General features: G+C 41.5%; 1 protein-coding gene across 1 annotated transcript in view; it reads left to right on the forward strand.

The window, feature by feature from the left end:
• The window catches only part of LOC128644684 (copine-1), a gene marked incomplete at its 3' end in the record, with an annotated part of 137,667 nt that overhangs the window by 111,480 nt on the left and 3,494 nt on the right, over window positions 1–22,693 (forward strand). Inside the window, exons 4-6 of the mRNA XM_053697195.1 lie at window positions 11,293–11,391; window positions 11,722–11,808; window positions 12,337–12,396. Coding sequence (XP_053553170.1) covers window positions 11,293–11,391; window positions 11,722–11,808; window positions 12,337–12,396 — 246 coding nt within the window. The remainder of the gene's footprint in view (window positions 1–11,292; window positions 11,392–11,721; window positions 11,809–12,336; window positions 12,397–22,693) is intronic.

Consider the following 22,693-nt stretch of genomic DNA (forward strand, 5'->3'; position numbering starts at 1 on the left):
CTTCCCTTCGGGTTGGCCACTGCCCGAGAATTTTTAGAAAGGTTCTGGGCTCACTTCTGGCGGTTCTAAGACCGCGAGGCATAGCGGTGGCTCTGTATCTAGACGACATCCTGATATAGGCGTCAAGCTTTCAAATTGCCAAGTCTCATACAGAGATAGTTCTGGCATTTCTGAGGTCGCATGGGTGGAAAGTGAACGTGGAAAAGAGTTCTCTATCACCACTCACAAGAGTCTCCTTCCTAGGGACTCTTATAGATTCTGTAGAGATGAAAATTTACCTGACGGAGTCCAGGTTATCAAAACTTCTAAATGCTTGCCGTGTCCTTCATTCCATTCCACGCCCGTCAGTGGCTCAGTGCATGGAAGTAATCGGCTTAATGGTAGCGGCAATGGACATAGTGCCATTTGCGCGCCTGCATCTCAGACCGCTGCAATTATGCATGCTAAGTCAGTGGAATGGGGATTACTCAGATTTGTCCCCTCTACTAAATCTGGATCAAGAGACCAGAGATTCTCTTCTCTGGTGGCTTTCTCGGGTCCATCTGTCCATGGGTATGACCTTTCGCAGGCCAGATTGGACAATTGTAACAGATACCAGCCTTCTAGGTTGGGGCGCAGTCTGGAACTCCCTGAAGGCTCAGGGATCGTTGACTCAGGAGGAGAAACTCCTCCCAATAAATATTCTGGAGTTAAGAGCAATATTCAATGCTCTTCTAGCTTGGCCTCAGTTAGCAACACTGAGGTTCATCAGATTTCAGTCGGACAACATCACGACTGTGGCTTACATCAACCATCAAGGGGGAACCAGGAGTTCCCTAGCAATGTTAGAAGTCTCAAATATAATTCGCTGGGATGAGTGTCACTCTTGCCACCTGTCAGCGATCCACATCCCAGGCGTAGAGAACTGGGAGGCGGATTTTCTAAGTCGTCAGACTTTTCATCCGGGGGAGTGGGAACTCCATCCGGAGGTGTTTGCTCAACTGGTCCATCGTTGGGGCAAACAAGAACTGGATCTCATGGCGTCTCGCCAGAACGCCAAGCTTCCTTGTTACAGATCCAGGTCCAGGGACCCGGGAGCAACGCTGATAGATGCTCTAGCAGCTCCTTGGTTCTTCAACCTGGCCTATGTGTTTCCACCGTTTCCTCTGCTCCCTCGACTGATAGCCAAAATCAAACAGGAGAGAGCATAGGTGATTCTGATGGCGCCTGCGTGGCCACGCAGGACCTGGTATGCAGACCTAGTGGACATGTCATCTCTTCCACCATGGACTCTGCCTCTGAGGCAGGACCTTCTAATACAAGGTCCTTTCAATCATCCAAATCTAATTTCTCTGAGACTGAATGCATGGAGATTGAACGCTTGATTCTATCAAGGCGTGGCTTCTCCGAGTCAGTCATTGATACCTTAATACAGGCTCGGAAGCCTGTCACCAGGAAAATCTACCATAAGATATGGCGTAAATATCTTTATTGGTGTGAATCCAAGAGTTACTCATGGAGTAAGGTTAGGATTCCTAGGATATTGTCCTTTCTCCAAGAGGGTTTGGACAAAGGCTTATCAGCTAGTTCTTTAAAAAGACAGATCTCTGCTCTGTCTATTCTTTTGCACAAGCGTCTGGCAGAAGTTCCAGACGTCCAGGCATTTTGTAAGGCTTTGGTTAGGATTAAGCCTGTGTTTAAAACTGTTGCTCCCCCGTGGAGCTTAAACTTGGTTCTTAAAGTTCTTCAGGGAGTTCCGTTTGAACCCCTTCATTCCATTGATATTAAACTTTTATCTTGGAAAGTTCTGTTTTTGATGGCTATTTCCTCAGCTCGAAGAGTCTCTGAGTTATCTGCCTTACATTGTGATTCTCCTTATCTGATTTTTCATTCAGACAAGGTAGTTCTGCGTACCAAACCTGGGTTTTTACCTAAGGTTGTTTCTAACAGGAATATCAATCAAGAGATTGTTGTTCCATCGTGTCCTAATCCTTCTTCAAAGAAGGAACGTCTTTTAGTCCGTGCCTTGAAGTTTTACTTACAGGCTACTAAAGATTTTCGTCAAACATCTGCCCTGTTTGTCGTTTACTCTGGACAGAGGAGAGGTCAAAAAGCTTTGACAACCTCTCTCTCCTTTTGGCTTCGGAGCATAATACGCTTAGCCTATGAGACTGCTGGACAGCAGCCCCCTGAAAGGATTACAGCTCATTCTACTAGAGCTGTGGCTTCCACCTGGGCCTTTAAAAATGAGGCCTCTGTTGAACAGATTTGCAAAGCTGCGACTTGGTCTTCTCTTCACACCTTTTCAAAATTTTACAAATTTGATACTTTTGCTTCTTCGGAGGCTGTTTTTGGGAGAAAGGCTACAGGCAGTGGTTCCTTCCGTTTAAGTTCCTGCCTTGTCCCTCCCATCATCCGTGTACTTTAGCTTTGGTATTGGTATCCCACAAGTAATGGATGATCCGTGGACTGGATACACTTAACAAGAGAAAACATAATTTATGCTTACCTGATAAATTTATTTCTCTTGTAGTGTATCCAGTCCACGGCCCGCCCTGTCCTTTTTAAGGCAGGTTTAAATTTTAATTAAACTACAGTCACCACTGCACCCTATGGTTTCTCCTTTCTCGTCTTGTTTCGGTCGAATGACTGGATATGGCAGTGAGGGGAGGAGCTATATAGCAGCTCTGCTGTGGGTGATCCTCTTGCAACTTCCTGTTGGGAAGGAGAATATCCCACAAGTAATGGATGATCCGTGGACTGGATACACTACAAGAGAAATAAATTTATCAGGTAAGCATAAATTATTTTTTTAAGGGCTGGTAAAAGAGCTGATTACTTTGTAATTTAGTTTAGGATAGAGAATTTTATTATTTTGGGGGGCTTTTTTATTTTATTAGGGGGCTTAGATTAGGTGTAATTAGATTAAACTTCTTGGAATATTTTATTTTTTGTAATTTAGTGTTTGTTTTTTTGTACTATAGTTTAGTTTATTTAATTGTATTTTATTTTAGATAATTGTAGTTAATTTATTTAATTCATTTATTGATAGTGTAGTGTTAGGTGTATTTGTAACTTAAATTAGGATTTATTTTACAGGTCATTTTGGATTTTTTTTAACTAGGTAGCTATTAAATAGTTATTAACTATTTAATAGCTATTGTACCTAGTTAAAATAAATACAAAGTTGACTGTAAAATAAATATAAATTCTAAAATACCTACAATGTAACTAATAGTTATATTGTAGCTATATTAGGGTTTATTTTATAGGTAAGTATTTAGTTTTAAATAGGATTAATTTAAATAAATCTAAATAAAATTACTATAATTAAATAAATTATATTTAAAGGGACACTGTACCCAAAAATTTTCTTTCGTGATTCAGATTGAGCAAGAAATTTTAAGCAACTTTCTAATTTACTCCTATTATCAAATTTTCTTCATTCTCTTGGTATTTTTTTTTTTTAAATGCAAGAATGTAAGTTTTGATGCCGGCCCATTTTTGGTGAACAACCTGGGTTGTCCTTGCTGATTGGTGGATAAATTCATCCACCAATAAAAAAGTGCTGTCCAGAGTACTGAAACCAAAAAAAAGCTTAGATGCATTTTTTTTTTCAAATAATGATAGCAAGAGAACGAAAAAAAAAGAGTAAATTAGAAAGTTGCTTAAAATTTCATGCTCTTTCTGAATTACAAAAGAAAAAAATTGTGTTCAGTGTCCCTTTAACATAGGGGGTAGTTAGGGTTAGACTTAGGTTTAGGGGTTAATAACTTTATTATAGTAGCAGCGATGTTGGGTGGGGAGATTAGGGGTTAATAATTGTAGGTAAGTGGCGGCGATGTTGGGGACGGCAGATTAGGGGTTAATAAAATTTATTAGTGTTTGCGAGGCGGGAGTGCGGTGGTTTAGGGGTTAATACATTTATTATAGTGGCGGCGATGTCCGGTCGGCAGATTAGGGGTTAAATAATTTTATTATAGTGTTTGCGATTTGGGGGGCCTCGGTTTAGGGGTTCATAAGTAGTTTATGGGTGTTAGTGTACTTTGTAGCACTTTAGTTAAGAGCTTTATGTTCCGGCGTTGGCCCATAAAACTCTTAACTACTGACTTTTATATGCGGTAGGAGTCTTGGAGATAGACGTAAGGGGATTTGCGGTATGGAAAAGTCGCGGGGGAAAAAGTGAGCGGTACACCTGTACCTGCCAGACTTGTAATACCAGCGGGCGTTAAAAAGCAGTGTTAGGACCCCTTAACGCTGCTTTTTAAAGCTAACGCAAAACTAATAATCTAGGCGATAGTTTTTTGTTTTTTTTAATTAGTGTAATTATACAGTACAAGGCAAGGCTTTGGTGTTAGAATAGTCATGTCAGAAGCAAGTTTAAAGGGACACTGAACCCAATTTTATTTATTTCGTGATTCAGATAGAGCATGCAATTTTAAGCAACTTTCTAATTTACTCCTATTATCACATTTTCTTCATTCTCTTGGTATTTTTATTTGAAAAGCAAGAATGTAAGTTTAGTTGCCGGACCATTTTTGGTGAACAACCTGGGTTGTTATTGCTGATTGGTGGATAAATTCACCCACCAATAAACAAGTGCTGTCCATCAATTGGCTGGCTTAGCTTAGATGCCTTCTTTTTTAAATAAAGATAGCAAGAGTACGAAGACAAATTAATAAGAGTAAATTAGAAAGTTGTTTAAAATTGCATGCTCTATCTGAATCGCAAAAGAAAAAAATTGGGTTCAGTGTCCCTTTAAACTGAGTCAGTCAGTAATGATATACTGACTCAAATATTAAATATGAAGATAATTTTTTATGAGGACATGAAAATCCAAAATTTCACATCAAGCATATTAAGGAGCACTATTTAAACATGTAAAAATATATTTGCATGAAATGGTTAAGTTCAAGCTGTTTGTTTTGATTTTGCACACAAGTAGTGCACACTGATTGGTGGGAGCGCATACACATGTATAACTCGCAGGGCCATACCCCACAAGTATTAGACCAAAATAGTTAAGATTTTCAGCAAAGGCGCATCCATTTTTTTTTTTTTTTTTTAAATACAAAAAACTCCCATTTTCTTCATAAATGAAGAGTCCACAGCTGCATTCATTACTTTTGGGAAATAAGAAACTGGCCACCAGAAGGAGGCAAAGACACCTTAAATACTCCTCCCACTCCCCTCATCCCCCAGTCATTCTTTGCCTTTCATCCCAGGAGGTTGGCAGAGAAGTGTCAGAATTACTTTGTCTCTTATGGCGGGTAGTGCTCTTCGACATGGGACAGGAGTTTTAAGTAATCCTATCAGTCTCTCAGTGAGGGCTTGGATGTCCGGAGATGCAGGGAGAGTCTTTTTGCGAAACCATCCCGACTCATGTTAACAGCTCCTCAAGCAATTGGCGGTGTCTAACTTCGCTCCGCTGCCTGCTTTCTTCTCTTAAGTCCATGGCGGAGGCGATGCTACTATCTGTAACACTTGAAGGGCCGTGTTCCTGTTCCACAGCGTAAATTCCGGTAAGATAGTTTAATTTTACTTTTGTCATGATTGTTTTGTATTACATATGTTTTCCCGAGAGGCTACCACCTTACGGGACTAACTTAATATAAGGGTCTCAGTGAGGCACATTTTGTATATTGGAATCAAGGGTCATCTCCTGAGGGGGGTTATAGAACAGGGGGGAGGTTTAATCATGTTTATGTGATTCGACCTGCTTATGCGTAGTGTTAGTTACGCTCATGGCTTGTGGAACATAACGACCTTTGGAAGTGATGCAGCCTTTACGGTCGGGCATGTTTTTTTCTGGACTGTACGTTCACCTTGTTGACCGGGCGTGGTCATGTTTTTGACTCTCCATTTCCACATTCCTAGCCCTGTGGCGACGGAGAAATTCGGATCTGCTGGTATTGGGCTCTTAGGAGGTGGTGAGTGCCCCAGCCATTGTGGGTGTAAGGTGCCGTTTACGTTTTGGGTCCAAATCTCGTATCAAAATCCTAGTTATGGAGGAGTCTGATTCTGTGGAGACGCACGCTTGTTTATTTTCTACGCAGAATGCGTATTGCCCCGGATGATACTAGCCTATCAGTTATGTTCTGTATGCCGTATTAGAGTGCTCAATTCCTTGGGATCGGGGAAGGAGCTGCCGAGCCATCCTCCTCTGGGGCCTCTGTCCTTCGAGTGGCGATTTCCCTTCCACCATCGCTTACTACACATGCAGGTAACCCAAAGTTTGCTTCCACTTCTCTGGAAGGTAGCTTATTCCCGACAGGTGTTTCGGCACGTTGTCGCATGTCCATAATTTTGGCACTAGCACGTATGCAACTTCCAGAAGTTGGTTTTTGATTCTGTTTGTGTTCCGTTATCCAGGGCTCTTCAGGCATAAGTTGGCCTGTTCAGCTCTCTGTGGGGATGACTGTCCCTGAGGTTTTGGAGTCGGCCTTCGAGGCCGGAGTCGTCCTTCGCTCCAGCGGGGGTATGCTGCGCTTTTCTGTATAGACTGACTAGTCTTCATGTTCTTTTGAGGCACACTTTGACCTTGTCGGAAGATCCTATCCTTACTGGATCTGAGACTTCTCAGTCTGCTTCTTGAAATAGCTTGCAGAAATAGACATAAGGGGATGAAGTAATCTTCTTGTCTTGTTATTGAGTACCTTTTCCAGTTTTGAGATTGGTAGAACAGGGTATGTCTGTTCTACTTAGGCGATAAATCTGCGGGTTGCCTTATCCTTTATTTTAATAACGCTCATATTTTATACTTCCTTCGGGAAGTTTGTCTGGAATCGATACTCTCAATGTTTGATCACACTGTTACTTCTAAGGAAGTTTAAGGACGTGTTTAGTCCTATGTGTTTCTGCTTCCTCCTCTCGGGGGCATTCTATACGTCCTTGACAGGAATAACCCTTGGCTTCAGGCTAGTCCTGATTGGGTTCTTTCCTGAGGCCTAGTTCAGATACGTGGCGCCTTTTCTGCCTGGCTGGTCTGGTTGGGCGCTGAGTGCTTCACATTATTGTGGTGTTCTTGTTCTCTTTACAAGTTTCAGTTTATTCTGAGTGGACCTGAGGGTTTGTGAGGCTTGAGGGATTGGTTCAGTCCTTATTGACCTCTCCAGCTGGCCGATGCCGGCGAGGTAGCTCAGTTGGTAAAACGCTCTGACTACTAGGCCTGTTCAAAGATCCTAGGGCCACAGGTTCTGTCCCGGCAGGGCCGACTCAGCTCTTCATCCTTCTGACGATACATTGAGTACCATTCAGATTGGGTAATAATCGCAACTATTACTATTCAGCTGCCAATTTGGTTCATCCAGGAGCGGGCGCTGGAAAAGCGCCCACTGGAAGAAGGGCGCTATAAAAATACTAGTTTGAATCTCATGATTCCATCTTTGTCGTGATGTGGAGTGTTCCTCCCTACGTTGGTTGGAGGTTGAGAGGATTTCAGACCTCCTTGCCGCCGGTTCGGCGGTCTTGCTCTTGGATTTGTCCTTTGTTTAGATTTTTCCTTTTTTGAGGTTTTCCTCTTCGGATGAGACTTCAGGAATTGTATGTTTCCCCTTAGCAGTCTTGGCCGCCTTATGGAAAGTCCTTGTGGCTTTTTCCTACTTCGGGAATTAAGTTGTTCCCTATAAGGGATGGTAGGCTGTGCTGTCTCCTCCTCCAAGCTTCGCTTAGGGGTTTTTTATACCAGGGTTTAGGATGCTCTGCATTCTTTTTCCTTGGGTATGGTCCTCAGATACTCCGGAGGGGATTATGGAGGCTAGCCCTTGTTTTGCTCACTCTTCGGGTGACCTTGTCCTCGATGTTCTTCTGGGCGATGTTTTATCGCCTTGGTGGGCTCTAGGCCACTTGTGAGACCCTATCATACTTTAGTTCCCTTTGGAGTGTCTTCTTCCCTTTTTGGGATTTCAGAGTGGGATTTGTTCCCGTTTTCCGGGTTGGTCCGGTTATGTTCCTTGGGAAGTTCCCTGGAACAATCTGGGACTCAGGCCTATAGCTTTTCCTCAGGCCTACAGTTTTGTTGTGGATCTTCTTGATGTCCGGCAGACTTACAATCCTGTGGCTGGTTCGGTGCAATCCAGTTTTTCCAGGGTACACAGGCTATGACCTTCAATCTAGAAGGCTTGGCTAGGATTCCTGTGCCCTTCTTTCTGAGGTAGGCTCTACTCCCTTTTTGGGGAGTTCCTCGATGTTCATCTGACATCTAGATGATTTAATTTAGAATTGTTTCCTCAGTCTATGGCTTCATGTCTTATGAGCTTGTGTGCTGTTCCTCCTGTACTCTCCCCTTCGGGGGGGGGGGGGGTCGTTTGTCCTTATGGGAGTGGGGTTTCCTCTCTCTAGAGGTTGGTTGTCCTGCCCTGTGTGCAGGTTGTTGGAACAGGAGTTTTTTATCCTCTAGAGGAGAGCCTCCATTCTCTGGGGATCTGTTTCCTCTGGGGTGAGGATGTCTCCGTGTTTGAGACTGTCATGGAGTGTCGTGCTGGGGCTTCTGAGGCTCTCTTGCATTTTCTCTGTTCCTCACCTATGGATTCACTTGGACTTCCTATTGTTCGAGGTTTTTGGGTTGGCACCTGAGTTCTGTTGGGTGGCTGAGTCCATCTTTTTCAGTTCACTTTTGGGCTCTGGTATTTGGGGTCTTTCTGTTCCCCTGTCCTTCAGACCTAAGCCAGCTGTAGAGGCCTGTGGGTTACTTTGCTGCATAGCAAGCGGAAGGTTGCAGTTTAAAATCAGTCGCAACCATTTGCACCTTATCGGTGCGTTGATGGATTTTGGCAAGACTCAGTGTTCGACTTTGGGCCCTGGTGGTACGGTGAGCCTGTTTGAGGTTTCTGTGCTTCTCCAGGTTCAGAATATGGAGTAGGGCTGGCGGATTTTTGATTACGCCTGAGCTCGGTTCACTGCTTAGTGGATGTTCTTCTGTCGGTGGTAGGGTTTGTGACCTTTCCTCTGCTGCTCTTACTTGCCTGCAAGTAGTCTACTACTGAAGTCATTCTGGTATGACTGTAGTGTCTGGTGTTGACCTAGGGGCTTGCCTTCTGGGTTTGCTGCACGTAAATCGGTTTCTGAAGACTTCAATTTTTTGAGTTCATTGAGGACTCTGTCTTCAGTTTTCTTTAGGGTGCGGTTACACTATCTTGTGGGACTATCTTGTGGAGAAGTTCTTCTCTGTGTCAGATTGCTGGTTTTAACCTTTGTGGTTTCTGTACATTTGGTGTTCCGGGACTATCTTGTGGAGAAGTTCTTCTCTGTGTCAGATTCCTGGTTTTAACCTTTGTGGTTTCTGTACATTTGGGGTTCCGGGCGTTGCCTTCCCTTGATCTCGCATCTGGCTTCGGTCTATGTGAGTTTGACTTGAGGTTTTCTTTTTTTGGAAATTGTTATATCCTTTTTTGGGTTTTAGGGGAATCCTAGTTTATTCCCCCATTTCTTTCCCTTCTGGGGAGTTTGTGTTTGCTGATCCCCTTCTCTGGTAAGGGGTGTGTTGTTGAGGACCGCTTCTGAGCGCTGGTGTCTCCTGGAGGCGTGCTGGCTCAGCTGTGTTCTTTATGCGGTCTCTAGCCAAGGCTTGTGGACTATCTGTGGGTCAGTGTCCTTGGGGGCCTTTTTTTCCTTTCCAAATTTTCTCGGCTTCGGACGAAGCAGGTTTTTTGTGGGGTAAGGTTTTTTTTCAGGCCTGGTGCCCTCAGAATGGGCCGCCTTTTGTACCCTCCCGTTTGTGCATTCAGTGTCCTCTATAGCTTGTGTATTTTCCCAAAAGTATTATTAAAAAGTCTGTTCTGGCACCTTTTCACCCTGGTGTTTCTTCTACTGTTCCTTCTTCCTTGGCAGAATAACTGGGGGGAAGAGGAAGTGGGAGGAGTATTAAAGCCTTTGGCTGGGGTGTCTTTGCCTCCTCCTGGTGGCCAGGTTCTTATTTTCCCAAACGTAATGAATGCAGCTGTGGACTCTTTCTAAAGAAAATTACCTGGTAAGCATAAGTTATGTTTTTTAAATGCACTAAAGCAAGGTTCTTCAAACTTTTATTCCCAAGACCCATTGCCATGATATTGCATACCTTTGTGACCTTATTTTTAGGCACATTTCTGAAGTTATATACAAGATAGCTGCAATTTTTGGCAGTGTCTAAAATGTATGTGTACTTTTATTCCTGATTTGTAGTCAAACTTGAAAGTGTTGTAAAAGGTAATACAACACTCTCATACAACACACACCCTACACACACAAGTTGTGACCCAGTCAACATGGTTTTGCAACCCAGTAATGGTTCCCGACCCGTGCTTTGAAGATCCCTGCACTAAATCACTTTAATGTCCCTTTAACGATAATCCAACATTAATTGCAGGACCAATGCGCAAGTCTTCTCTTCATAGGATTCACATAACTCATAGATCCAACATTGTTAGAATTCAATAAATTTTAACTGACCTTTTTACTATATTAGTAAGTTTAATATTTTAGTACAAATTTGAGCTTTTATGAAGGAATTTTGTTTGTTTGTTGTTGTTATACCCCTCTGCTTTGTCCAGTTAAAAATAGCTGTAAATGAGCTCTTGATCAAACATTTAAAAGTATATAATGTTTTAGAGTTTGGTATCCTGCAGGGCATTGCAGCCTCTCTGAAAACTGTGGTCCACCACTCTGAGTTCAATTACAGGACAGCAGACACTATAGTAATATGTTAAATGGTCAGTAAACACCTTCAGATGTTTATATAAAATGTTTAGTTATGCATAAAACACATTTCCATTATTTATTTTGCCCCCATTTTATGTAATTTAGCTCTGAAAATTAAGCCGTTTCTAATTCTCTGACCATACATATGTCCCTAATTGGCTTTATCAGATAACCACTATAAAACAATGGATTTTATAATAACTTTAAGATAGTGTCTCACTAAAGCCCAGATTGGCACCTCCAAATAAGGCAAATGGTGGATGATGTTTGGCTATTGAAAATATTTTCTGTAAAAGAAATGTACATTTGTTTGTTTTAAAAACATTACTACTTGGCTGATAAGATGTTCTATAGCTACACAACAGAAATGTCTTCTAGTTACAGGATGTTTACTGTCCCTTTTAAAGTGGAATATACTATACTGCTGATAGAAAACCTACATGTTGCTTTGTTGGAGGATTATTTTGATTGGCTCAATTGTGTATGTTTTGCTGTCAGGTGTCAGTTAGCGATCAGGACGACAGCTCCAGTTCTGATCTGATAGGAGAGTTCGAATGCACCACTGCCAAACTACTGGAAGCTCAGGAGCAAGCGGTGAGCCTTATATCCTCTCCTCACTGAGTTCCTTTCTCCTTCTAGGTTCACTGTAGCGATTATGATAGCGATGGGTCACATGACTTAATAGGGGTATTTGAAACTAACTTGTCTCAGCTGCAGAAGGCAGAAGGAGGTTCTCCGGTGAGCTTCATTATTTCTATTTGTTTTTTTCTTAATCAGAACACTTTTAAAATCAAGTAACATTATCTCTTTAATTCAATTTGTAGCAAAAATAAAATCACTGCACCTTTTGTTGTTCTCTAATGTTATGGCTTTTAAATACTTTTTCGATGCTTTCTATAAATGTTACTACATGAAAGCTAAAAATATTTCTTTTTAAATGCATGAGCACTTCTGCACAGTGGGCTTATGGGTTAGTGTGATCATAAAGCTTTTCCGTTGGCATGAGCCAATCTGTTGTGAGACCTGCTATTAAGCTATGTGAATGCTAATCAGTTTTCTGGGGTTCAGGTGGAGTTTGAATGTATTCACCCCCAGAAGAAGCAAAAGAAGAAAAGTTACAAGAACTCTGGGATTGTGCGCGTCAAGTCTTGCAAAGTAAGAGTCATTATTGCGAAACAAAGTTGACATCTCTTGGTTTCAAAATGTTTGTACAATTAAAGGGACATAAAACCCTACATTTTTCTTTCATAACTCAGAGTATACAATTTTAAACAGCTTTCTAATGTACTTCTATTGAATGTTCTTGATTTTTTGTTATCCTTTGTTGAAAAGCAGGGCGGTAAGTTCAGGAGTGTGCATGTATCTACAGCACTATATGGCAGCAGTTTTGCAACAATGTTATACATTAGCAAGAGCAGTAGATGGCAGCACTATTTCCTGTCATGTAGTGCTGCAGACATGTGCACACTACTTTTTTAGATATCTCTTCATCAAAAAATTACAAGAGAACAAAGCAAATTTTATTATAGAAGTAAATTGGATTTTTTTTTTTAATTTTTTTAATTGAATTCTCTATCTAAAAAAGAAAAGAAAAAAATGGGTTTCATGTCCCTTTTTAATGTGTGTTTAAAAATAAAAGCCTAAAATTTACAAGGATTATTAATGTTGTTAATCTCAATGTAGATTGATGTGGAATATTCCTTCTTGGACTATGTCATGGGAGGATGCCAGATTAACTTCACGGTAAGTTTTATTTCATATTATTATTCCTTTTTTATAATGCTACAACCGTTTACGCAGCCCTATACAAAGGTGCATTGCAATCATAACGGTACAATACAATAAGACCTACAATGCGATACCAAGTGCATTACTACATTTACACTGACAAACATAATCAAAAGGAGAGCACAATGAGTTGTACAGGCACTTTTTTTATACAAAGTGAGCAACAGTAAAAGTGTCAGGCTTACAGTTTAAAGGAGGAATAAAAAATTTAAGACACGGCAAGAGGGTAAAGAACTACATTGCTTCGACAATATTTTTGTTTTGAGGATATGTAATAGCTTGAGGAGCAGTAGAATGCAAAGCAGTTACGCAATAAGTCATGGTGCATGTTATCTTGCTGTCAGGTGTCACTTGCACCTGATTTCAGTTAAAGGGGGAGGATATTTATGTATGTATATGTGTGTGTATATATGTATATATATATATATATATACTGTATATGTAGGCTGACCATATTGCCGCTTTAAAAAGGGACACATATGAAAAATACATATGTCAGGGCTGTTTAAAGAAATGGTTTTGTATAAGAACCCTCACATATGTATTTTTCATGTGTGTTCCTTAAAGCGGCAATATGGTCAGCCTATGTATATGTAAATATTAGGGTGGAGAGGAGGGTTGGGAGGAAAGTGCTTGCGGATATTTGCAGTGAAGTTTGCCTTTCTGAGTTTCTGTTGTCAGATGAAAAGTGAAACTTGTGAAGTTCGGGGTGTTGAGGAGAGGGGGGAATGACTAGGCAGAGGGTATCAGATAATTCAGGGTGGGCATCTTGTTTGTGCCATTTAACAAACACTTTTTCTTACTCTTTTACCAATGTGGAAAACATGGTCACACTTTTCTTTCATACAGGAGTCAGTAATGTTAACTGCTTGTAGAGATTTGCATATGGATCTTGCCTTTCAATCTCCGTTTAACTTTCTATATAAACATTGTTATTTCTGCTAACATATTAAAGGAACAGTAAACCTACTTGGTAATTAATGTTACATTATCCTGCAATATGTAGATAACAGAATTATGTAAAATGAGGATAAAAAAGAAATTAAATTTAATTTAAGCCCACAAAAGTTTATTTGCTTTACCTGCATCTCCATCTTTGGCACTGCATTTTTTTAAAAAACACGTCACAGCTCTGTCTAATCACAGAGTGCCCGTTCATGCTATTTAACTAAATGTAGCACGCTCCCGCACTGGGTAAACCTGTCGGCTGCTTTATCCAGCTCGGGAGCTCGCTAGAGTTAGTTGAATAGTTTGTATATTATGTATTAAGTTAACAAACTGCATTAAAAATAAACAGAAGTGTTTTAAAGGGATAATGAAGCTGAATGTTATCTTTCATGATTCAGACAGAGCATGCAATTTTAAGCAACTTTATAATATACTCCTATTATCCATTTTTCTTTGTTCACTTTGTATCTTTATTTGAAAAAGTGAGAATGTTGGCTTAAGAGCCAGCCCATCTTTGGTTCAGCACCTGGGTAGTGCTTGCTGATTGGTGGCTAAATGTAGAAATAATTTGGGTTCAGTATCCCTTTAACTGTCATTCTGTTAGCACAATTTGCATTATTTGAATACTAAGTACATAACTCCTCTAGACTAATCATGCACTCACTGTGAGAAATCTTCCTTTGTTCTAAATAGGGTGAGCCAGAATGAATGCAAATTAAATCATACTTCTCATTTCTTTCATGTAATTAGCAAGAGTCCATGAGCTAGTGACGTATGGGATATACATTCCTACCAGGAGGGGCAAAGTTTCCCAAACCTCAAAATGCCTATAAATACACCCCTCACCACACCCACAATTCAGTTCTGTTTTACAAACTTTGCCTCCTATGGAGGTGGTGAAGTAAGTTTGTGCTAGATTCTACGTTGATATGCGCTCCGCAGCAAGTTGGAGCCCGGTTTTCCTCTCAGCGTGCAGTGAATGTCGGAGGGATGTGAGGAGAGTATTGCCTATTTGAATGCAGTGATCTCCTTCTACGGGGTCTATTTCATAGGTTCTCTGTTATCGGTCGTAGAGATTCATCTCTTACCTCCCTTTTCAGATCGACGATATACTCTTATTTATATACCATTACCTCTGCTGATTTTCGTTTCAGTACTGGTTTGGCTTTCTACAAACATGTAGATGAGTGTCCTGGGGTAAGTAAATCTTATTTCTCCAACATAGGTGTGTCCGGTCCACGGCGTCATCCTTACTTGTGGGATATTCTCTTCCCCAACAGGAAATGGCAAAGAGCCCAGCAAAGCTGGTCACATGATCCCTCCTAGGCTCCGCCTACCCCAGTCATTCTCTTTGCCGTTGTACAGGCAACATCTCCACGGAGATGGCTTAGAGTTTTTTAGTGTTTAACTGTAGTTTTTATTATTCAATCAAGAGTTTGTTATTTTGAAATAGTGCTGGTATGTACTATTTACTCTGAAACAGAAAAGAGATGAAGATTTCTGTTTGTATGAGGAAAATGATTTTAGCAACCGTTACTAAAATCCATGGCTGTTCCACACAGGACTGTTGAGAGGAATTAACTTCAGTTGGGGGAACAGTGAGCAGTCTTTTGCTGCTTGAGGTATGACACATTCTAACAAGACGATGTAATGCTGGAAGCTGTCATTTTCCCTATGGGATCCGGTAAGCCATTTTTATTCAGACAGTAAATAAGGGCTTCACAAGGGCTTATTAAGACTGTAGACATTTTCTGGGCTAAATCGATTCATATATTACACATATTTAGCCTTGAGGAATCATTTAATCTGGGTATTTTTGTTAAATAATATCGGCAGGCACTGTTTTAGACACCTTATTCTCTAGGGGCTTTCCCTAATCATAGGCAGAGCCTCATTTTCGCGCCGGTATTGCGCACTTGTTTTTGAGCAGCATGACATGCAGTCGCATGTGTGAGGAGCTCTGATACATAGAAAAGACTTTCTGAAGGCGTCATTTGGTATCGTATTCCCCTTTGGGCTTGGTTGGGTCTCAGCAAAGCAGATACCAGGGACTGTAAAGGGGTTAAAGTTAAAAACTGCTCCGGTTCCGTTATTTTAAGGGTTAAAGCTTCCAAATTTGGTGTGCAATACTTTTAAGGCTTTAAGACACTGTGGTGAAATTTTGGTGAATTTTGAACAATTCCTTCATACTTTTTCGCAATTACAGTAATAAAGTGTGTTCAGTTTAAAATTTAAAGTGACAGTAACGGTTTTATTTTAAAACGTTTTTTGTACTTTGTTATCAAGTTTATGCCTGTTTAACATGTCTGAACTACCAGATAGACTGTGTTCTGAATGTGGGGAAGCCAAGGTTCCTTCTCATTTAAATAAATGTGATTTATGTGACACTGAAAATGATGCCCAAGATGATTCCTCAAGTGAGGGGAGTACGCATGGTACTGCATCATTCCCTCCTTCGTCTACACGAGTCTTGCCCACTCAGGAGGCCCCTAGTACATCTAGCGCGCCAATACTCCTTACTATGCAACAATTAACGGCTGTAATGGATAATTCTATCAAAAACATTTTAGCCAAAATGCCCACTTATCAGCGTAAGCGCGACTGCTCTGTTTTAGATACTGAAGAGCATGAGGACGCTGATGATAATGGTTCTGAAATGCCCCTACACCAGTCTGAGGGGGCCAGGGAGGTTTTGTCTGAGGGAGAAATTTCAGATTCAGGGAAAATTTCTCAACAAGCTGAACCCGATGTGATTACATTTAAATTTAAGTTGGAACATCTCCGCGCTCTGCTTAAGGAGGTATTATCCACTCTGGATGATTGTGAGAATTTGATCATCCCAGAGAAACTATGTAAAATGGACAAGTTCCTAGAGGTCCCGGGGCTCCCAGAAGCTTTTCCTATACCCAAGCGGGTGGCGGACATTGTAAATAAAGAATGGGAAAGGCCCGGTATACCTTTCGTCCCTCCCCCCATATTTAAAAAATTGTTTCCTATGGTCGACCCTAGAAAGGACTTATGGCAGACTGTCCCCAAGGTCGAGGGAGCGGTTTCTACTTTAAACAAACGCACCACTATACCCATAGAAGATAGTTGTGCTTTCAAAGATCCTATGGATAAAAAATTAGAAGGTTTGCTTAAAAAGATGTTTGTTCAGCAAGGTTACCTTCTACAACCAATTTCATGCATTGTCCCTGTCACTACAGCCGCGTGTTTCTGGTTGGATGAGCTAGTAAAGGCGATCGATAGTGATTCTCCTCCTTATGAGGAGATTATGGACAGAATCCGTGCTCTCAAATTGGCTAATTCTTTCACCCTAGACGCCACTTTGCAATTGGCTAGGTTAGCGGCGAAGAATTCTGGGTTTGCTATTGTGGCACGTAGAGCGCTTTGGTTGAAATCTTGGTCAGCGGATGCGTCTTCCAAGAACAAACTCCTTAACATTCCTTTCAAGGGGAAAACGCTGTTTGGCCCTGACTTGAAAGAGATTATCTCTGATATCACTGGGGGTAAGGGCCACGCCCTTCCTCAGGATAGGTCTTTCAAGGCCAAAAATAAACCTAATTTTCGTCCCTTTCGTAGAAACGGACCAGCCCCAAGTGCTACGTCCTCTAAGCAAGAGGGTAATACTTCTCAAGCCAAGCCAGCCTGGAGACCAATGCAAGGCTGGAACAAGGGAAAGCAGGCCAAGAAACCTGCCACTGCTACCAAGACAGCATGAAATGTTGGCCCCCGATCCGGGACTGGATCTGGTGGGGGGCAGACTCTCTCTCTTCGCTCAGGCTTGGGCAAGAGATGTTCTGGATCCTTGGGCACTAGAAATAGTCTCCCAAGGTTATCTTCTGGAATTCAAGGGGCTTCCCCCAAGGGGGAGGTTCCACAGGTCTCAATTGTCTTCAGACCACATAAAGAGACAGGCATTCTTACATTGTGTAGAAGACCTGTTAAAAATGGGAGTGATTCATCCTGTTCCATTAGGAGAACAAGGGATGGGGTTCTACTCCAATCTGTTCGTAGTTCCCAAAAAAGAGGGAACGTTCAGACCAATCTTAGATCTCAAGATCTTAAACAAGTTTCTCAAGGTTCCATCGTTCAAAATGGAAACCATTCGAACAATTCTTCCTTCCATCCAGGAAGGTCAATTCATGACCACGGTGGATTTAAAGGATGCGTATCTACATATTCCTATCCACAAGGAACATCATCGGTTCCTAAGGTTCGCATTCCTGGACAAGCATTACCAGTTCGTGGTGCTTCCTTTCGGATTAGCCACTGCTCCAAGGATTTTCACAAAGGTACTAGGGTCCCTTCTAGCGGTGCTAAGACCAAGGGGCATTGCAGTAGTACTTTACTTGGACGACATTCTGATTCAAGCGTCGTCCCTTCCTCAAGCAAGGGCTCACACGGACATAGTCCTGGCCTTTCTCAGATCTCACGGATGGAAAGTGAACGTGGAAAAGAGTTCTCTATCTCCGTCGACAAGGGTTCCCTTCTTGGGAACAATAATAGACTCCTTAGAAATGAGGATTTTTCTGACAGAGGCCAGAAAAACAAAACTTCTAAACTCTTGTCAAACACTTCATTCCGTTCCTCTTCCTTCCATAGCGCAGTGCATGGAAGTAATAGGTTTGATGGTAGCGGCAATGGACATAGTTCCTTTTGCGCGCATTCATCTAAGACCATTACAACTGTGCATGCTCAGTCAGTGGAATGGGGACTATACAGACTTGTCTCCGAAGATACAAGTAAATCAGAGGACCAGAGACTCACTCCGTTGGTGGCTGTCCCTGGACAACCTGTCACAAGGGATGACCTTCCGCAGACCAGAGTGGGTCATTGTCACGACCGACGCCAGTCTGATGGGCTGGGGCGCGGTCTGGGGATCCCTGAAAGCTCAGGGTCTTTGGTCTCGGGAAGAATCTCTTCTACCGATAAATATTCTGGAACTGAGAGCGATATTCAATGCTCTCAAGGCTTGGCCTCAGCTAGCAAAGGCCAAGTTCATACGGTTTCAATCAGACAACATGACGACTGTTGCGTACATCAACCATCAGGGGGGAACAAGGAGTTCCCTGGCGATGGAAGAAGTGACCAAAATCATTCAATGGGCGGAGACTCACTCCTGCCACCTGTCTGCAATCCACATCCCAGGAGTGGAAAATTGGGAAGCGGATTTTCTGAGTCGTCGGACATTTCATCCGGGGGAGTGGGAACTCCATCCGGAAATCTTTGCCCAAATAACTCAATTATGGGGCATTCCAGACATGGATCTGATGGCGTCTCGTCAGAACTTCAAGGTTCCTTGCTACGGGTCCAGATCCAGGGATCCCAAGGCGACTCTAGTAGATGCACTAGTAGCGCCCTGGACCTTCAACCTAGCTTATGTATTCCCACCGTTTCCTCTCATTCCCAGGCTGGTAGCCAGGATCAATCAGGAGAGGGCTTCGGTGATCTTAATAGCTCCTGCGTGGCCACGCAGAACTTGGTATGCAGACCTGGTGAATATGTCATCGGCTCCACCATGGAAGCTACCTTTGAGACGGGACCTTCTTGTTCAAGGTCCGTTCGAACATCCGAATCTGGCCTCACTCCAACTGACTGCTTGGAGATTGAACGCTTGATTTTATCAAAGCGTGGGTTCTCAGATTCTGTCATTGATACTCTTATTCAGGCTAGAAAGCCTGTAACTAGAAAAATTTACCATAAAATATGGAAAAAATATATCTGTTGGTGCGAATCTAAAGGATTCCCATGGAACAAGATAAAAATTCCTAAGATTCTATCCTTTCTACAAGAGGGTTTGGAGAAAGGATTATCTGCAAGTTCTTTGAAGGGACAGATTTCTGCTTTATCTGTTTTACTTCACAAAAAGCTGGCGGCTGTGCCAGATGTTCAAGCTTTTGTTCAGGCTCTGGTTAGAATCAAGCCTGTTTACAAACCTTTGACTCCTCCTTGGAGTCTCAATTTAGTTCTTTCAGTTCTTCAAGGGGTTCCGTTTGAACCCTTACATTCCGTAGATATTAAGTTATTATCTTGGAAAGTTTTGTTTTTGGTTGCAATTTCTTCTGCTAGAAGAGTTTCAGAGTTATCTGCTCTGCAGTGTTCTCCTCCTTATCTGGTGTTCCATGCAGATAAGGTGGTTTTGCGTACTAAACCTGGTTTTCTTCCGAAAGTTGTTTCTAACAAAAATATTAACCAGGAGATAGTTGTGCCTTCTTTGTGTCCGAATCCAGTTTCAAAGAAGGAACGTTTGTTGCACAATTTGGATGTAGTTCGTGCTCTAAAATTCTATTTAGAGGCTACAAAGGATTTCAGACAAACATCTTCCTTGTTTGTTGTTTATTCTGGTAAAAGGAGAGGTCAAAAAGCAACTTCTACCTCTCTCTCTTTTTGGCTTAAAAGCATCATCCGATTGGCTTATGAGACTGCCGGACGGCAGCCTCCTGAAAGAATCACAGCTCATTCCACTAGGGCTGTGGCTTCCACATGGGCCTTCAAGAACGAGGCTTCTGTTGATCAGATATGTAAGGCAGCGACTTGGTCTTCACTGCACACTTTTACCAAATTTTACAAATTTGATACTTTTGCTTCTTCGGAGGCTATTTTTGGGAGAAAGGTTTTGCAAGCCGTGGTGCCTTCCATCTAGGTGACCTGATTTGCTCCCTCCCATCATCCGTGTCCTAAAGCTTTGGTATTGGTTCCCACAAGTAAGGATGAAGCCTTGGACCGGACACAACTATGTTGGAGAAAACAGAATTTATGCTTACCTGATAAATTACTTTCTCCAACGGTGTGTTCGGTCCACGGCCCGCCCTGGTTTTTTTAATCAGGTCTGATGAATTATTTTCTCTAACTACAGTCACCACGGTATCATATGATTTCTCCTATGCATATTCCTCCTTTACGTCGGTCGAATGACTGGGGAAGGCGGAGCCTAGGAGGGATCATGTGACCAGCTTTGCTGGGCTCTTTGCCATTTCCTGTTGGGGAAGAGAATATCCCACAAGTAAGGATGACGCCGTGGACCGGACACACCGTTGGAGAAAGTAATTTATCAGGTAAGCATAAATTCTGTTTTTCTGTGACACTCTCTAAGCTATGGTTGGGCACTTTATTTATAAAGTTCTAAATATATGTATTCAAACATTTATTTGCCTTGACTCAGGATGTTCAACATTCCTTATTTTCAGACAGTCAGTTTCATATTTGGGATAATGCATTTGAATCAATCTTTTTCTTACCTTAAAATTTGACTCTTTTTTCCCTGTGGGCTGTTAGGCTCGCGGGGGCTGAAAATGCTTCATTTTATTGCGTCATTCTTGGCGCTGACTTTTTTGGCGCAAAAAATCTTTTCTGTTTCCGGCGTCATACGTGTCGCCGGAAGTTGCGTCATTTTTTGACATCCTTTTGCGCCAAAAATGTCAGCGTTCCGGATGTGGCGTCATTTTTGGCGCCAAAAAGCATTTAGGCGCCAAATAATGTGGGCGTCTTATTTGGCGCCAAAAAATATGGGCGTCGCTTTTGTCTCCACATTATTTCAGTCTCATTTTTTCTTTGCTTCTGGTTACTAGAAGCTTGTTTATTGGCATTTTTTCCCATTCCTGAAACTGTCATTTAAGGAATTTGATCAATTTTGCTTTATATGTTGTTTTTTCTCTTACATATTGCAAGATGTCTCACGTTGCATCTGAGTCAGAAGATACTTCAGGAAAATCGCTGTCTAGTGCTGGAACTACCAAAGCTAAGTGTATCTGCTGTAAACTTTTGGTAGCTATTCCTCCGGCTGTTGTTTGTATTAATTGTCATGACAAACTTGTTAAAGCAGATAATATTTCCTTTAGTAATGTACCATTGCCTGTTGCAGTTCCCTCAACATCTAAGGTGCAGAATGTTCCTGATAACATAAGAGATTTTGTTTCTGAATCCATCAAGAAGGCTATGTGTTATTTCTCCTTCTAGTAAACATAAAAAATCTTTTAAAACTTCTCTCTCTACAGATGAATTTTTAAATGAAAATCATCATTCTGATTCTGATGACTCTTCTGGTTCAGAGGATTCTGTCTCAGAGATTGATGCTGATAAATCTTCAAATTTATTTAAAATGGAATTTATTCGTTCTTTACTTAAAGAAGTACTAATTGCTTTAGAAATAGAGGATTCTGGTCCTCTTGATACTAATTCTAAACGTTTAGATAAGGTATTTAAATCTCCTGTGGTTATTCCAGAAGTTTTTCCTGTTCCTAATGCTATTTCTGAAGTAATTTCCAGAGAATGGGATAAATTGGGTAATTAATTTACTCCTTCTAAACGTTTTAAGCAATTATATCCTGTGCCGTCTGACAGATTAGAATTTTGGGACAAAATCCCTAAAGTCGATGGGGCTATTTCTACCCTTGCTAAACGTACTACTATTCCTACGTCAGATGGTACTTCGTTTAAGGATCCTTTAGATAGGAAAATTGAATCCTTTCTAAGAAAAGCTTATCTGTGTTCAGGTAATCTTCTTCTTAGACCTGCTATATCATTGGCTGATGTTGCTGCAGCTTCAACTTTTTGGTTGGAGACTTTAGCGCAACAAGTAACAGATCATGATTCTCATAATATTATTCTTCTTCTTCAGCATGCTAATAATTTTATCTGTGATGCCATTTTTGATATTATCAGAGTTGATGTCAGGTTTATGTCTCTAGCTATTTTAGCTAGAAGAGCTTTATGGCTTAAAACTTGGAATGCTGATATGGCTTCTAAATCAACTCTACTTTCCATTTCTTTCCAGGGTAACAAATTATTTGGTTCTCAGTTGGATTCTATTATCTCAACTGTTACTGGTGGGAAAGGAACTTTTTTACCACAGGATAAAAAATCTAAGGGTAAAAACAGGGCTAATAATCGTTTTCGTTCCTTTCGTTTCAACAAAGAACAAAAGCCTGATCCTTCATCCTCAGGAGCAGTTTCAGTTTGGAAACCATCTCCAGTCTGGAATAAATCCAAGCCTTCTAGAAAGGCAAAGCCTGCTTCTAAGTCCACATGAAGGTGCGGCCCTCATTCCAGCTCAGCTGGTAGGGGGCAGGTTACGTTTCTTCAAAGAAATTTGGATCAATTCTGTTCACAATCTTTGGATTCAGAACATTGTTTCAGAAGGGTACAGAATTGGTTTCAAGATGAGACCTCCTGCAAAGAGATTTTTTCTTTCCCGTGTCCCAGTAAATCCAGTGAAAGCTCAAGCATTTCTGAATTGTGTTTCAGATCTAGAGTTGGCTGGAGTAATTATGCCAGTTCCAGTTCTGGAACAGGGGATGGGGTT

The sequence above is a fragment of the Bombina bombina genome, unplaced genomic scaffold (assembly GCF_027579735.1).
Source record: "Bombina bombina isolate aBomBom1 unplaced genomic scaffold, aBomBom1.pri scaffold_871, whole genome shotgun sequence".
Classification (NCBI taxonomy): Eukaryota; Metazoa; Chordata; class Amphibia; order Anura; family Bombinatoridae; genus Bombina; species Bombina bombina.